This window comes from Oryzias melastigma, unplaced genomic scaffold (genome assembly GCF_002922805.2).
Source record: "Oryzias melastigma strain HK-1 unplaced genomic scaffold, ASM292280v2 sc00254, whole genome shotgun sequence".
Taxonomy (NCBI): Eukaryota; Metazoa; Chordata; class Actinopteri; order Beloniformes; family Adrianichthyidae; genus Oryzias; species Oryzias melastigma.
Genome location: NW_023416892.1, coordinates 137,390 through 155,545, shown reverse-complemented (window position 1 = coordinate 155,545; position 18,156 = coordinate 137,390). Strand labels below are relative to the sequence as shown.

The following is an 18,156-nucleotide window of genomic DNA, read 5'->3' as shown; positions in this document are numbered from 1 at the left end:
AATAGGATTCAAACCACTGGAGGGCAGATCCCCTGATCCCTATGTCATGCTCTAGTCTCTGGAGTAAGATGCTGTGGTTGATGGTATCGAAGGCTGCGCCGAGGTCTAACAGGACCAGAATAGAAATTAGTCCCTTTTCTGAAGCCAATAGCAAGTCATTAGTAACTCTGACCAGTGCAGTTACAGTGCTATTTTAACTGCACCCCTTTAGCACACACACCTCTAACACCACAAATATACACTCTAACAAACAAACACGCACGCATCACACAAGGAAGGTGGGACCTTCGACCTTCTGTCCCCTACCCCATCCCTGGCGGGGGAGCGGGGGAGCGGGGTCCCTCGACCTGGTGGTCTTGTCTCTTGGGTGCCGGTCTCCTGGGCCCGGCGGTCTCCTCTCCACGCCGGGAGTGGGATCCCCGAGATTTAAGATCTAGAGCAGGGGATCAATCTACATCGGAGCCTGGGGGTCTCCAGGTCTCAGTGGTGCGGGTTCCGGTCCTTGCTCTCGAGAACTAGTCCTCTCCAAAACTCAGTGGGTGTGCCTGGTCAGGCCTTGTTTACATCACTCCTCCGGGACCTCCGTTTGTCTTGGGAGCACCTTGGGTGCAGCCCTTTCCATTTTCCCCCCTGGGCCTCCCGCGGTGGGGGCGGGCGGTTGTCTGGAGCATGTGGGTGGGTTTCCCTTGGGGGGCCCTGATCCGTACCTGTGGTGGGGCGGGGAGATGCTCGGTGCTGCTGGGTGGTGGTGGGCTGCTCATCTGGGGTTGGGGGGCTCTCCGGGGTGGGGTCCCGTGTTTATATTAATAAAAAAGAAGGCAGATAAGATGGAAAATGCCGAAAACGCAAGATAAAAGCTCGACGGCAAGAGCTAATAGCTTAGCCGAGCAGCCTAAAGCTAGCGCCGAAGCTAGCATAACACCGAGCGATTTACTGAAAGCCATCGAATCGCTTAAAGGGGAGCTAAAAGAGGACAACGAGGGAATACGAAAAGACATCAATGCCTCCCGTAAAGAGATGAGAGATAAACTCGACAGCTAAATGAAGAAATGCATGGACTGACAGAGAGTGGGCGAGGCGGAGACGCGCGTGGGGCAAGTTGAGGATATGACGACGAGCTGACCCGCGCGCTCACCCAATGCATCAAACATCAAAAGACCATGCAAACCAAGCTGACTGATCTGGAATCCAGATCCAGGAGAAACAACATTAGACTGTTTAGAGCAGAGGAAGGTGCGGAGGGGAAGTCTGTGGTTCAGTTCATTACAGCTCTCCTGAGAAATGAGCTCTCCCTACCAGGAGACTTTGATTTTAAAATCCAATGCGCCCACCGAGCCCCGGCATTCAGGTTTAGCCCCAATACCCCCTCTAGACCGATCATCATTAACTTTCAGGATTTTAACACCAAGGAGCAAATACTGAAAGCAGCATGGAAAAAAGGCCAAATCCAGTTGAATGACAAAAACATTTACTTTGATCTTGACTATGCCACAGAAGTTGCCCTAAAGCGTAAGGAGTACCAAGTGATCAAGAAGGCTCTAAAAGAAAGAGGAGTACACCTTCAAACTCCCTACACCAGCATACGGATCCATTGGCAGGAGGGCGCTCGGACCTACAGCAGTGCACGGGCAGCTGGGCTCGAGCTACGCAAACGGGGATTTGAAGTGGAAATACCTGGAGCAACGGCGGAGGAGAATTCGACAGAGCTTCGCCTGCAGGAGTTTTTGGGATGGCAGCAAGAGACCCGACGCCAGCAGGAGAACAGATTCTCCACGTCACAGAGAGCTAAGGAAAAGCTGAGGGAGTTCGAAAGAAATGAAGGAAACTGACACCCCGTGGAATAAAAGGCTGATCTTTCTAATCCATTAGAATAATTGAGCGGCACCAGAAGCAGGAGTAAAGTTCACGCTGGACAACGAGGATGGGAGGGATTCAGCCCCTCTCCAGACCCTTCATAGGGCCCCCTCCTAACAGGAGGAACAACCCTAGACCTCACAGCGGGGTCAAGGAGGGAGAGACTCTCCTTCCAATGTATGGAGGTCACAGGTACTGGTTTGTACCACCAATGTTCAAGTGTTTTTCGTTTCTAAGTTTACAAGATTTATTTCTCGTTTTAGTTTTAAAGTGGGGTTCACTGATATTGCTTACTAAAGAAATGAGCGGGACAGGCAGCTATAGAATAGCTTCAATAAATATAAACGGCCTTGGCAATCCTGTAAAAAGAAGTAGAGTGTTAACCAAACTGAAAAAGGACAGAGCTCAGGTAATCTTTATGCAAGAAACACATCTGTCAAAAAATTAGCATGGAAAATTTGTGAAAGTTGGGTATGAAAATTGTTTTTTCAGCTCCTACAAAAATAGCAGAAGGAGAGGTGTACTCACGCTAATATCAAACACAGTAAACTTTGAAAAAATTGAAGAATACAGAGACAAAGAAGGAAGATATGTTATTGCTAAGGGAAAGATCAACAATACTCTTGTCGCACTTGTTAATGTATGCGCTCCCCCAGGAGAGAATCAAAAATTCTTTAAACTGCTATTTGACAAAATTACTACTCTGAGTGAAGGGATCTTGATATGTGGAGGTGACTGGAACACAATTTTAAACAGTGCTAAGGACATAACAAGTCCTAATAAGTACAAGAATGTTAAATCAAGGGATCTCAACATTTTCATGACAGAAACTGGTCTGTGCGATGTGTGGAGGGAATTACACCCGACGGAGAAATATTACACTTATTACTCAGCAGCTCCTAAAACTCATTCAAGAATAGATTTTTTTCTAATGAATAACATAGACAGATACAGAGTTCTAAACTGCAACATAGGAACAGCAGTCATATCAGACCATAACTTTGTATATTTAACTATACATTTGGATAACCAACTAAGAACAACATTATGGAAAATGAATGTTGGCATTCTTAATAACGACAAGGTGGTGAAAGAGATAAAAAGATAAATTAAAGAGTGTATTACGAACAATAAGGATGACCAAATAGAAGCAACAATAATATGGGATACTGTCAAAGCTGTGATGAGGGGAACCTTATATCTAGGATGTCATATTTGAATAAAAAAAGAAATATAATGCAAACTGAATTAGAACAAAAACTGAGGAGCCTCGAGAAGCAACAACATTCAGACAAAAGTGAAGAATTGACAAAAAATATCAAAGAGGTTAAAAAGCAAATTACAGACCTAACAGTAGAAGAAATTGAAAAGAAATTTAAGGTTCACAAAGCAAACCTTTTATGAACCTGGTTCCAGGGCAACTAAAATTCTAGCAAAGCGCTTAAGATCACAGAAGATGAGAGATTTAATTCACAAAATTAGAGACCCATTTACTAATGATATACATCATGAACCAGACAAAATTAAAAAAATATTCCTCGATTACTATAGAACCCTGTATAGCCAACCCGAACCAGTAAATGGAAAAGAAATCACAGACTTCCTAGCTAACTTAGATCTACCCACTATCAGAACCACTCAGAATACCAATTTAACCTCACCCATCACTAGAAAAGAACTGGATAAAGCTATTGGGAGACTGAAAAGTGATAAAAGCCCTGGGAGTAACAGTTACCCAAACGGATGGTACAAAATATTCAAAGAAGAACTTGCCCCTCTATTATTAGACTCATTCAATTGGACACTCAAAAAAGCCAAAACTCCTCCGTCATGGAAAGAAGCAGTTATTTCAGTCCTACCAAAAGAAGGGAAAAATAAGGAGCACTTCGAAGCCTATCGACCAATATCTATTTTAAATGTTAATTATAAACTATTTACATCAATAATCAGTCAGAGATTGGAACTTTTTCCTCCCTGAGCTGATTGATGAGGACCAAACTGGCTTCATAAAGGGACGGCAGACACAAGATAATATAAGATAAACATGTGATAAACGAGGTCAACAAACTCAACATCCCTACAGCTTTAATAAGTTTAGACGCAGAGAAGGCCTTCGACAGAGTCTGCTGGGACTTTCTCTTTGCTGTCCTGAGGAGAATGGGCTTTAACCAGATTCTCATAAAGTGTATACAGGCTCTGTACCATAAGCCAGTGAGCAGAATTAAAATAAACTGGAACTTAATAGAGAGCTTTGAACGGTTTAGAGGAACAAGACAAGGATGCTGCTTGAGCCCAGCCCTGTTTGCTTTATTTATTGAGCCTCTGGCTCAGCATATAAGACAGAGTAAAGATCTAGAAGGAGTAACTATAGCAAAGCAAGAACAAAAAATAGGACTCTTTGCAGACGACATTATTGTATATTTACAGAACCCAGATACTGCATTTCTAAAACTCATGGACATCCTAAAAGGCTACAGAGAACAATCAGGGTACAAACTAAATATTTCAAAGACTCAGATACTAAGCATAAATTATAAACCAGCTGAAACACTCAAACAAAAATATAAATTGCAATGGGAATCAAAAAATATAAAATACTTATGAGTCTACCTAACAACAAAACTTAACACATTAAAAGACATAAACTATAGTAAAATTAGCGATGCTATAAGAAGGGACTTAACAAAGTGGGACACTTTAACCGTGGATCTTAGCTCAAGAATAGAGGTCGTAAAAATGAATGTGGTGCCCAGACTGCTGTATTTATTTATTTCACTCCCAGTCAGTGTTCCAGACAAACAATTTATGAAATGGAACAAGCAACTAACTAGATTTATTTGGAACGGGAAAAAAAACAAGAGTAAATGAAAACACTTTAGTTAGAAAAAGCAAAAGGAGGATTAGCTTTGCCAAGTCTTACAGAATACTACTTGGCAGCACAACTAAGCAGCATAATATTTTGGTGCTCAAAAGAATATTACTCTAAATGGAAACAAATCAAGCTTAACTATGGTTCTTGTCCTCCACAAGCAAGACTGGGGGGAAAAATAAACATAGCAAATGCAGAACAAAACCCCATCGTTGAGTTTGTAATCAAAACCTGGTGGGAAGTAGTCAATAAATACAAAATAGGAAACAACAATAAACTGCTGATTTGGCCTTCACATTCTCCTGGATTCAAAGCTGGACAGTTTGACAAAACATTCAACAAATGGAAAATTAGAGGAATGACTGATATATGCACATTAACACATGGGACAGTCTTTAAAACTTTTGAAAAGCCCAAAGAAGAATTCGAGTTGGTCAAAGCTGACTTATTTAGGTATTTTCAACTGAGAAATTTTTACAATGAAGAAATAAAAAGCTTTGTTTCTCAGCAAGAGTGTGGATTGATAGAAATGGTTACAGGGGCTTTTAAAAAGCTACCCTGAAAGGTGGTTTCTAGACTGTACACGTGTCTGTTGAAATGTAATGGCTTTGACTCCTTGTATTTAAAAGAAAAGTGGGAGACAGAACTGCAGGTGGACTTGTCAGAGGACAACTGGTGCTCGATCTGCCTTTTACAACAATCCTTAACATGTTCAAGACAATGGAGAGAATTTGGGTGGAAAAATATAACAAGGTTTTTTATCAGTCCCCATATAAAGAGCAAACAGCTGAGGGTTCCCCAGCCGTGCTGGAGACTCTGTGGAGACATGAACCTCAACCATTCACACATCTTTTGGACATGTAACAAAATTGATCCCTTTTGGCAAATCATCACCAAAACTATGCAGGAAATTCTTGGGTATGAAATACCCAAGAATCCACGAACACTGTATTTGGGATTATTACCAACAGATGTGTTACGAACAGAGGACAGGTGTCTGTTTACGGTCATGATAATGACCATAACAAGGAACTGGCTGAAAAGTGAACTTTTGAAACTGGAACAATGGAAAGATATTATGGAGGAAATTTTTTCAATGGAAAAAATGACATTTCATCTTCGGTTAAAGGTGAATAAATTTAATCTCCAATGGAGGAAATGGAAGCATTATACAGCCCGCTCAAACTTTAAAGCTTTGAGTTAATTTGTAGTTGTACCCCACTGGTTCTACTTTGATCTCTTGTTTTTGTGTGATTACTGTTACTTTCATTTTAATTTGATTGTACTTTTCAAGAATGTTCTTTATGTTTGCAAAACGCCCAATAAAAAAAAAGAAAATACAAAAAAAAATCTGACCAAAATTAGAGACTCAGCCCTCATCTGTTTGACAGGACAAGTAAAAAGAAAAAAATCTAGTGCAGCTTTTATGGAGTTACACATCCACTTGTTAATTTGATGTTAGAAACTTTGATTTATGTATGGGAGGTGTGTTAATTTGCCAATTTAACTACCATGTTTTATATCCATTACTATGGAAAGCTCTTTCAGACACTCTGCAGCAAGAAAAGTTCTATACAAATAAAGTTGAATTTATTCCCAGATCACAGAAGCCTGACTTTCTTTTCATTGTTATCGTCACCAATCACTTATGATGAAAATTACGGATTTTGTCATTTTAACAAGTCACACGACTCGTCAAGACCTGAGATTTCAGACTTGAAATAGACATGACAGGGTGAACCACAGAGATGCTCAGACAAAAACTTTGAGGTAAACCTATCCATCCATCTGTCTGACAGTAAGGCCTTCAGCTGACCAGAGGAAACCTCCATCTTTCTTTTAGCTCACAGAAGAGTCAACCATTAATCTTCTTAAACCAAATCAAGAGTCAAACATTTCCAAAAACAAAAATTTATTTTTCCATAAAAAAGTAAAATATTTACAAAATAATTTTTATTACTTTTATACAAAAACAAACTTCCAAGGTTTCTGCAGAGCAGCCTGTTGGTGACATCATCACTCCGAGCCAGAGTCTTCGTGTTTCTTCTTTTTCTTTTTCTTCTTTGCACTTTCTACGACCTGAAGGAAAAGAGCCAGAACTTTAGGACCGGTCCAGCTCAGTCTGAGGTTAAAGGAAATGGATCCAAACCAGCAGCCCGAGCTGCAGACAGAACCAACGCAACCCAATTACAGACCTGCTCCTGCACGGCATCGGTCTCCTGTGGCTCCGCTTCCTCCATTTTTAACCGCTTCTCCTTTTTCTTCTTCTTCTTCTCTTTCTTGGTCTCCTCCGGAGAAACGCTCGTCTGCGCCGTCTCACCGTCACTGCCGGACCCGACCCGCTTTCTCTGGAAGATAAGCAACTGGTCAGAACCACATTCACATGGACCAGTCCTGATGCAGAACAGAACCAGGTTCTGAGCGTTCAGTCCATCTCGACAGACCTCCTGCATGATGTTCCATAAATCAAACCAGTTCGCTGCTTAAACAATAAGATCTCCTAAATCTCTGGGAACAAATTTTTTTTTTTTTTTTTTTTTTAAATGGGAACAAAAATTTAATGTGAAAACTGGATTCAGAACAAACTTGATAAATTCTGAATCCAGAACTAGATCTTTTACCTTCAGTGACGCATCAGGAGGTTCTTCTGCTGCTGTTGCAACGCTGTGGAAGCAGAAACATGTTAATTTGGCAGCAGAACACCGACACGCCTGTCCTCAGGTGAGCTCCTGCATATCAGCAGCTGCTGACAGGAGCACACCTGTGATTTTCTGTAGCAGAGCGACTCCCTCCAGGAGCACACCAGCTCCAGAAGGGATAACAGTCTGCAGGACACATGACTTGTGGTCACATGTCCAGCTTTCTCCACACCGTACCTGTAGTCCACATACTGCTCTCTCCAGTCCTGCGGCGTGCTGCCGTTCGGCTTCCCGTGTTTGTCCAGGAGCCCCTTCTGGATCATGGCCTTCTTCTGCGTAGCCTGTGCAAAAACCGGCGGTCGGTCTCAAACATGTTCATCGGGGAACAAGCAGACGTGGACGCAGGATGCCTCACCTTTGGGCCCAGACCCCACTTACGAGGATACGTGTCCCGCTCCATGATCACCCGTTTGATCTTCGCCACAAAGCCGTGGTCACAGGTGGAGATGACGGCTGTGGTCATCAGGGCGACGGCTAAGGAACAGACGGCCGTCAGTGCTGTCGGCTTTCTCCAGGACTCAAACGTACAGACGGGTCAGCCATCAGACAAGGGTGATAGATAGCAGGTCGTCACGGCCCGAAGGCTGCCGCCGCGTCTATAATCATCATGTGGCCTGACCGCGTCATGCCGCATCCTGCATGGCGCCTCACCTGTGCAGATGGCTTCTCCTTTGGTCGTTATGACAACGATGTCCTGGTTCACCTCTATGCCGTCTTCGTACCGGAGCACGCCTGGCAGCATGATCTTCGCCCCGTAACAGATGGCGTTGACCTGCAGAGTTGCATTGCATCAGATGCGCTGCCCACGCATCGCCGGAACGCTGCAAGGAAGACTCACCGAGCTGTCCTTCATCACCAGCCGCCGGTGCGACACCAGCAGCTTCTCCAGCGGGAAGATGACCCTCCGCAGGTAAGACTCGTCCTTGTTGTGGTCAAACTGCCACTGCGCGTCTAGAACGTCGTGCATGGTTACCATGTTGTCCTGAAAGAACACGAGCGCTCAGCGCCGATGTGGCAGAAGAAAGACTCGGTAGTTTGGACTCACGCCGAACTCCAGGTTCTCTGCTGCCGTTAATGTTCCAGAGTCTCATTTTCAGATCTGCACCGAGCAGCAGAGCTGCACTCAACGCTCTGGACAGGTGACCTCCCACCACAGGTAACATGGCTCACCTTCTCCCCCAGAACGCCAGACCGCACTCTCCTCAGCTCCTGCATCTGACCGCCCACGCCCAGCAGCAGCCCCAGGTGCACGCACAGCGTCCGGATGTAGGTCCCCGCTTCACAGCTCACCCAGAAGATTCCTGCAACAGAGACGATCCGACATGACGGAGAAGAAGTGCTAATGTGGAGGGAAGCGAAACCAAAAACCAGGAATGGACAGCAGAAACCGCTTCAAAGTCTGATCCCCAGGGTTCCTGCGAGGTCTTAAGTCGTAAAAGCCCTTAATTTCAAAATAATGCTTTAAAAAGTCTTAAATTGTTTAATCTTGGTCTTAATAATTGTACCGCTTAAAACTTTTTTCTTGAGACTTTTCTGGTCTTAAGTTTTATTTTTTTTAATCGTGATTGAGTGAAAGTTTCACTGCACCAAAATATGAGTAATAAAGTAATGTAGTGTATTAATTGTGATTTAAGTACTGAAATTTTGGACTGTAATTCATGACGTTACTCCTGTACTGACAAGTAATTGTTCTGAAATACAAAGGTGTAGTGTATTCTTCGTCCATAGGGTTGGATGTAGAGAAATTGGTCTTAATGTTCCATTTGCAAGGTGTTAAGAAAGCCTTAAAAAGTCTTAAATTTAACTTTAATAAATGGGTAGGAACTCTGGATTCTGAACCAGCAGGACGCTGATCCGTCTGTCAATGAGCCGGTCCCAGACGCTCCGTTAAAACCTCATGTTTGGACTCTGAATTCACATCCAGGATCTGAAGTTCTGCTAAAACTCAAGGCCCTTGAGGGTCCAGAGTCCACAGTCTGTGCTGCTGGAGTCCGACTCCACTGTTCTAGTCAGAGCCTGAAGTGAGGCGCTGGTTCTTACCCAGCCGCCGTTCCGGGTCGTACTCGATCAGTTTGCTCTCATAGATGGTCCGGACTCTGAGCTGGCGTTTCACAGCGGCAATCAGCGGCGGTCGCTGGAATAAGGCTCCCGTCAGCGTCTCCAGTGCCTAAGACACGAAGATGTACCAAGCAACCAATCAGAATGTTTCTACGACTCAGAATCTGGACTTTACTTTGAAGGGTTTCAGCAGAACTGGACCATCAGGACAGACTTACCCGGGCCAGAGCGTGCTGATTCTCAACGGCGTTGTGCAACCGGACGATCCCTACATACTCTTTACCTGCAGCACACACACTACAGTCAGAGCCAGATCCAAATACTTTCAGGGACTCCTTGGACTGATGATCAGTTTCAGAGTGAGATCCCAAACCAGAGAAAGGACCTTTGGTACGGATTTGATCATAAACACAAAAACAAGACCGTCATTTTCATGTTAATCTTGAGGCTTAAGTTTCCATTTCTGGATCAGGACTTTGAAAACTTAATCTTAGATCACAACATCAGTATCAGAAGAAACAAAATCCTTAATGTAGACCTGCTCCTCAGTCCTGGATTATATATCTGGATCAGATCAGTCCTCTTTGATCCATCAAAGCTCCTGAACATCCAGTCATACCTGCGCTCTGCTGCGATTTGACCAATCGCGTGGCCCGGTCTATGCACACGATCAGGCAGCCAGTGACTTTAGGATCCAGCGTCCCGCTGTGTCCGGTTTTCTCCACCCGCAGAATCCTACGAATCCACGCCACAACCTCGTGGGACGACGGGTTGGCTGGCTTGTCCAGATTGATGAAGCCGGACCTGATGGGAAGGGGGGAGGGGGTTATAAAGGAGCACGCCACCGGCATCACGGCTCTACCCGCCATGAGCGTACCTGACGTAGTCTGCGATGTTCCTCTTCAGGGGGTTGCTGCCGTTGGGCAGGGGGGTGTAGTGGCCTGTCCGCACATTCAGCTTATCGAAGTTCTGCGATGAAAGGATCGGTTTGGAGTCTATTCACTGGAACCAGCGGCAGCAGCGGACAGGACTGGTCTAGAGAACCCTGATGCTCTTTGACCCCACTCTGGTGCTGCTCTGACCCCAAAAGACACGATGACTGAATGACTGCAGGTGAGTGATGCTTGGACCTGTGTGAATGTCGGTGTTGAGCGAGAAAGCTCATAACTGCCGTTTGTGGGAGGGGTCAAACCACTACCCTACAGTGACGCATACTACAAAATTACACAATCCATTTCTTGTTGCACTGCAGCTGTGATCAGAGCAGAGCCTCATCTTGACGGCGGTCCGGTCGCTTCCACCTCTACCAGGTCACTTTCTGTCACCTGACAGAACGCCAGGACAGTTGGTGACCCAGAAGAGTCCACACGGGCAGAGAAACGCCAAGACCGCCGCCCTCAGAGAATGGATAAACTGCTTCATCATGTCACATCAGTGCTGCCAACATCCTGTCACATGACCTGCACAGGTGAGGAGGGACTGACCTTAAGGAGGAGGGGCCACTGTGACGTGTTCAGAGACGTTGCCTTGGAGTCCGGCTGGATGAAGAAGTCTGCGCTCCTCTGGATCTCCTGCAAAACAGACTGTCAGCTCCGGCAGGTCGAGGTCATGCAGAACAGACACGGCAACATCACTCACCCCGACGTCGTCATCACAGACTTTCTTCCCCTTCTTCTTCTTTACAGACGTTACTGCGGAGAGAGCTGCAGTTATTGATCGACTGCTGTGACTCAACCGTGTATCATATTACCGTGATCCCGGTGGATTTTCTCAGCATCAAAATCAGCTGATCGATCCCATTAACAAGGCATGTTATTAAGCTGTTGCTAATGACAGCAAACCCATTAAACGGTTCATGGAAAACTGCTCCCATCTGTGTGCTCCCTCTAGTGGGCTCTGCAGGAAATTACATTTGGAACTTAATTTTCATCTGAGAGGAGGCAGAACATTTCTGGAGAAGTTTTCTGGGTTTATCTGGGCCTGAAGTTCATTAAAACATAAATTAAAACTCTTTGGAAGTTCGTGGTTTTAGTGTGAGTACAGCAGATTAGTCGGATTCTGCAGGTCAGTCCACGTAAACAAACGGGTTATCTGTCATGTTCAACACTTTGAAGGCAAAGACAGAATCCAGGAGGTGAACCTCCGTCTGTCCTCCGGTCCGGACGGCTCCACATATTTAGAAAAATCATTTCCATTGTAGATCTTTATAGTCTTTCTCCCAAGAACGATGAATGTACCACCATCTTGTGTAACAAACGACCCAGAGACCTCAGTCCAGTGCTCTCACATGCAGTCAATAGTCCACATCTACTGTGAAGCACGGGGGTGGAAGCATCATGCTTTGTTTCATTAGATTCAGAGAAATCTTGAATTTATAGTTTTTCTTCTAAAATCTTGTTTCAGAGAATCTTTGAGTTCGGAACCGTTTGCGGACCGTCTAAACTGCCGTTTCGAACCGCTCCACATGGTAGTGGAAGCAGAACCAAGATCTGCTGCAGTTCGGTTCTGATCCACTCGACCCAGAACGGATTCCTATCAACGTTCGGGAGAACCGAATTAGTTCGGTTCTGTGTCATCTTGACTGAAGCTTGGCACGTGGACTCTCCAACCCAAATGGAGCGAGCTGGTTAAACGCACATGTTCCCAGCAGTTCACGCACATTGAGCACGCGGGGCGGAAAGCCGCAGAAACGTTCGAACCCCGAACCTCCAAATCCAAACCGGTTCGTCGTGCAGGCCGGAGAAGGACGCACGTGGCGCGGTTCGGCCTGCTTTGCTGCGCGGTCCGATCTGCAGAACGCCGCCTGCGCCGCGCTCGCGGGAATCCGCAAATCCCGCGCGGACAAGTTTATTCTGCGTTAACAGCTGCGGTTCTGGTTCCGACCAAACTTCTGGACCACGTGGGCCGCGCTTACCTTCAACCTCCGCCATCTTCTTCCAAATGACTGAGTGCGCGCGTCCGCTGTCTTCTTCTACGGTCGACGAGCACCGGAAGAGGAGAGAGCTATATCCGGGGAGGGGCCAGAGAGCTCCAGGATTTCCTTTCATTATTTGAACATGAAGATTCACGGAGAGATCCAGAGAATCACGGATTACATTAATTAATGATAATTAAGAACATAATATCGAATTCTAAAATAACCGTAGGCCGAACACACATTTGTTTTAAATAAAGAGATAAATAAAGTTTTGTTTTTGTCTCTATAATGTGGTATAATGTTGTTGCATCACGTAGGAACTCAGAGAAATAGGCATAGAACCGTTTACATGCAATAACGTATTTATTCATAGTTATATTTCAATGCAATATTGAATGAAACATAATTAAATTGTTTTGCTTCCTAAACACTGTTGGGTGTCCCTTATAGATTTTTGGCTGCTGAATCCAAAAATCACATCCAAATTGACCCATTACATACCGTTTTCTTGAAAATTTTCTGTAGTTCTGTAATTTCTTTCTCACATATATGTAAAACTGTTGTGTCTGTTTCTGTAAGAAACCCCTGTACAATGCACTGCGTGAAAAGAGCCAGAATCTATAAATATCCTTTGGGGATACTTCCTTAAATATCAGAAGAATCTCGACCATTTCTGGTACATATTAAAACATGCAGCATATCTGGAGATATCTGGGCTGACGATACTGACACAGGACATATAGTGTGTCAGGATACTAGTTGTGTCTTATTTAGGTCATATCCAGGTTTGGAAATTGACCTGCAGTCATATCTGGTGATATCTGGTGTCAGCGGCTCCAGCAGCCCAACCAACAGCGGCTTCCTACCTCCGTCGCGTGACAACACCCGGCGCCAGCGGCTCCAGCGGCCTGACCACCAGCGGGTTCCAGTCCCTGGCGGCTCCGTCGCGTGACAGCACTCGGCTCCGAGGCACCGGCGGCTGCGAGGCGTGACAACCCTCAGCTCCAGGCGGACACCTATACCCGACCGGTTACGGCCTCCAGGTCCCTGCGGCTCCAGCAGCCAAACCAGCGACAACACTAGCCTCTGCTCAGCCACCAGCGGGCAGGAAAAAACTGTTAAAGGAGAACAGGATTAACCAACTACAGCAGGGGTATTCAAATCCAGGCCTCGAGGGCCGGTGTCCTACATGTTTTCCAACCAACCTTCCATTGAAGCTCCTTATTGGCTGCTAATTTCCAGGATCATGTATGTTTAGCCAATAAGGAGCTTCAATGGAAGGTTGGTTGGAAAACATGTAGGACACCGGCCCTCGAGGCCTGGATTTGAATACCCCTGAACTACAGCGTAGATACGATGCCTCCAAAGAAACCAGAAGCCAAGGAAGATTACGTATCAGTTGAACAGGTAAACGAACTTCTACAACAACAAAAGGAGATGTTTACATCACTGCTCAACCAACAGCAAGAACATTTTTCAGGATTTGTAAAACTAATTATGGAAACATCAATGACAAGATTTGATACAGTAACTAAAGAACTACAAGAAATCAAAACAAGCCTCCAGTATACCCAAAAAGAAGTCGATGAAATAAAAATAAATTTAAACAAACAGGCTGAATATGGTAAAAGTATGGAAAATTACATTTTAAAAATATGTGACAGTCTTTTGACAGTGACTGATAAACTTGACTATCTTGAGGCCCATTCAAAGAGAATTAATCTTGTCTTTGCTGGAATAACAGAATCACCAGGTGAAACATGGGCAGAGTCTGAGGAAAAAGTCAAACAAATCATTAAGGTTAGACTACAGATCTCCGATGACATGGAGCTGGAAAGAGCACATCGCATGGGGAAGACGGACATTAATTATAAAAGACCAAGACCCATTGTTGTGAAATTTTTGCGGTTTAAGGATAAAACAACAGTACTGCAAAGGGCAAAACATCTTAAAGGGACAAATTTGTACATCAATGAAGACTACACCGATGCAGTGATACAAAAAAAGAAGGGAACTGTTGCCAGAAATGAAAGAAGCACGCAAAAGAGGTGATATTGCATTCTTAAAACCTGACAAACTGATCATCCACCCTAGAAACACGAGCACTCCAAAACACCCAAAAGATAAATCCTGAAGAAAAGCACAAGCATTATGCATTATTATGAATGGTCATGAGCACAGCACCAATCAAATCCACTCAAGGGATGACAGAGAATGACCTTCTTCAAAAAATGTATGAACTCAATTGTACACAATTAGAAACTTCAGAACACAATACACATACCCCAGAAATTGAAATAGACCCGGATAATAACTTTTTTGATTCTATTAACAATAGCTGCTTATATTACACACAAGATGAATTCAATAGGACTATCAATGCAGAAGGTGAACTATCAATAATACATTTTAATAGTAGAAGTATGTATAAAAACTTTGATGACATTAAGGAATTATTGCAGAAATGTGCTCACCCATTTAGTGTCATTGCTATCTCAGAAACGTGGTTTAATGATGAAAAAGGTATCAATTTTAACTTGGATAACTATGACCTTAATTATGTGAACAGAATAAATAAAATAGGAGGTGGAGTTGCCCTATATATACATAAATCAATTAGATTTAATGTAATAAAACACTTGTCAATTATAATAGAAAATGTAATGGAATGTATAACTGTGGAAATATTTAATTAAAAGAAAAAAACATAATAATAAGCTGTATTTACAGACCACCTAGTGCAGATGTTAATATGGTTCAAGAACATGTAGAAAAAATGTTCTCTGCATTGAATAAACCCATGTTTTTATGTGGTGACTTCAATACAGATCTACTAAACCCATCTAAACAAAAAACTACTGATTTATTTATTCATTCTATGTACATCATGTCCTTTTACCCAACAATTACCAAACCTACCAGAATTACAACTCATAGTGCCAAGATTATTGATAACATTTTTACTAATATCATGACAAATCACATAACTAGTGGTTTGCTTATAAGTGATATTACTGATCACTTACCAATATTCACAGTCTTCAACAGGGCTCTGTATGAGGACCTAAATTATTTAGCCTATACATAAACGATATGTTTAACATATCTAAACTATTAAAGATGGTGTTGTATGCAGATGACACTAATATATTTTATAGTAATGATAGTTATGATAAGTTAATTACCAACATTAATGAGGAACTGCAAAACATTAAAAAATGGATTGATAGCAACAAATTATCATTAAACTTAAGCAAAACAAAAGTTATAATATTTGGCAAGTATAAAGAAAATCCCAAACAAAAAAATAAATATAAATGGAGTGCCAATAGAAGTTCAGGAAAACAAATTTTTAGGATTAACAATTGATTCCAAACTATCTTGGAAATCACACATAAGATACTTAAAAATGAAAGTTTCAAAAAATCTCTCAATAATAAATAAATGTAAATATGATCATGACCAAAGCATTCTTCGTACATTGTACTGCTCATTAATTCTTCCTTACCTCACATACTGTAATGAAGCATGGGGAAACAATTACCATACACTGCGTGAAAAGAGCCAGAATCTGTAAATATCCTTTGGGGATACTTCCTTAAATATCAGAAGAATCTCGACCATTTCTGGTACATATTAAAACATGCAGCATATCTGGAGATATCTGGACTGACGATACTGACACAGGACATGTAGTGTGTCAGGATACTAGTTGTGTCTTATTTAGGTCATATCCAGGTTTGGAAATTGACTTGCAGTCATATCTGGTGATATCTGGTGTCAATATACGGTACTGAAAAAGGTCAGAATCCTGTCATGATGACCTACATGGGTGAAATCTGGAGATATCCTCACTTCAGATATCATAGGTATACTAACCTCAGAAATCAAGAATTTGATGACCTACATGGGTGAAATCTGGAGATATCCTCACTTCAGATATCATAGGTATACTGACCTGAGTGATTACCATGTGCCATATCTTGTGACATGTGGGGGATATATGGGGGGAGGGTAAAGCGTGGGTTGGGGTTTTATGTGACCTTTTGTGTTTTCTGTGCTACTTATGTATGAGAATCACTTTTTATTTAAAAAAAAAAAGTTCATTTGATTTGATATGGGCAGCTGTGGTGCAGTGGTAGGGCAGTCGACTCCTGACTGGAAGATTGCGAGTTTGATTTCCACCTTGCCCGTCGAAGTGTCCTTGGGCAAGACACTGAACCCCTACATTGCCTCTGATGGAAGGTTGGCGCCAGCGTTCGGCAGTGGAGCATCAGTGTGTGTGAATGGGTCTGTGACTGTGAAACACTTTGGGCCTTCAAGGAAGGTAGCAAGCGCTGTACAAATATGTGATGTATGCCATATATGCAAAACTGATACTGCATTAGGATATACTTCATGTTGGGTGTAGATTCACAGTCATCCAGGTCATGAACAAATAAAAGAAGTTCTAAAAAAATTCAACTGGACAAAGTTTCTGGTTTGAAGATGTTTTGTGGCTTCTTCAGGTCAGTCTGATTGGTGTTGAGCTAGAGAAATGTATCCTCATTGCTGGAGCTTCAGTCGTCCATGGCCAACAAAGTCCCCAAAGGACACTGTCGTCCTCCATTTCTCATACCTCCATCACCTGCCCTGGGTTTATCTGTGGATAATGATGCCTTTTGTCATTATGTTTGGGCGGGGATTTCAAAACAAGATTATAAATGGAGGACAGGTTATGTATGAGTCCACCACCTATATTAAGTGAAGAAGTTTCTGTTTTAACAAAGATAGCTTCCTTGACTTAAACCAGCACTGCTCTCTGGAGAGGACTTGGACGTCACTGTCCTGTCCTTTGTCTTTTAATTAAGTAGAGGTGGATGGTTGACTCAGGTCCACAGGAATTGGAGCTCCCTTATTGACTGTGCAGAAGTTGATAAGTTTCACCAAAACGCACATTTTGTAAAGTCATATTTTACTGCCAGTCTCTTCCTGAGAATGTATAAAGTGTCAGGAAAGTCTTTGTGATATTTCCTAAAACAGTTTCACATACAATTGCTACTCAAAAACACAATAAAGCTTTTAAAAATGGTAAGAATGGCCTCAAATGCACAGTCTGAGATTTTGAAGAAAGCTTTCCATCTAGTTAATAAAAATAGTAAGAAAGTCACTACTCCATTTTGATCATCAAGTGAAGTTCCACCAAGGTTTTCTGTGTTGTCTGGCTCATCGGTCAATGCCTCTTCCTCACTCCAAACTTCTTGGTCTTCAGAATTGGCCTGCAATGGAGTCATTATAAAATTAAACAAATCCTGAGAAATGTTGTAATATCACACAGTTATCTACAGTAAGACATAAATGCTTTGGCAGAAACATTTTTAACCTTGTATTAGAGTCAAAAAGTTGGATAGACTGAATATATGTGTGTTTTCTACTTACTTGACCACTTTCAGCAGAATTATCTTCTGTCATTATCTTTTGATGATTCTTCAAATTCAGATTCAGATTCAAGAGACATTTATGGGAAAAAATAAAAGTATTTGAAATTATATATTATTTATAATGTGAAGATACATGTTAAGATATTCTGCTTAAACTGAATTATAATGAATTACAACTGATTTTGAAATAAACTGTATGCTGATGGACTAAAGACCAAGGGAAAATGTGTGACTCTGTCATAGCTTGGCTGCAAAGCCAAACAATGTCTTGCAAATTAGCTTATTTGTGGGTTCCAGCAGGGCCTTTTGTATCTGTGCAAATCTCTCTGAAAGTCTGAA

The 18,156-nt window shown here is 42.8% G+C and overlaps 1 protein-coding gene and 1 non-coding gene across 2 annotated transcripts; both read right to left on the bottom strand.

Annotated features, from left to right (window-relative positions):
* Positions 1–6,618: 6,618 nt before the first annotated feature.
* On the bottom strand, positions 6,619–12,525 carry dkc1 (dyskeratosis congenita 1, dyskerin). Its single transcript, XM_024265589.2, has 15 exons — positions 12,395–12,525; positions 11,119–11,171; positions 10,965–11,051; positions 10,358–10,449; positions 10,100–10,284; positions 9,699–9,763; positions 9,463–9,589; positions 8,593–8,723; positions 8,261–8,404; positions 8,074–8,194; positions 7,778–7,896; positions 7,600–7,703; positions 7,345–7,387; positions 6,919–7,071; positions 6,619–6,802 (listed from the first exon to the last, which is right to left on the bottom strand). Exons 1-15 carry the CDS (start codon positions 12,408–12,410, stop codon positions 6,740–6,742), a joined length of 1,503 nt encoding a protein of 500 aa, XP_024121357.2. The 5' UTR covers positions 12,411–12,525; the 3' UTR covers positions 6,619–6,739.
* On the bottom strand, positions 7,960–8,036 carry LOC112142317. Its single transcript, XR_002918570.1, has one exon. It is a non-coding gene; the product is annotated as a small nucleolar RNA SNORD83 (small nucleolar RNA).
* Positions 12,526–18,156: the final 5,631 nt, after the last annotated feature.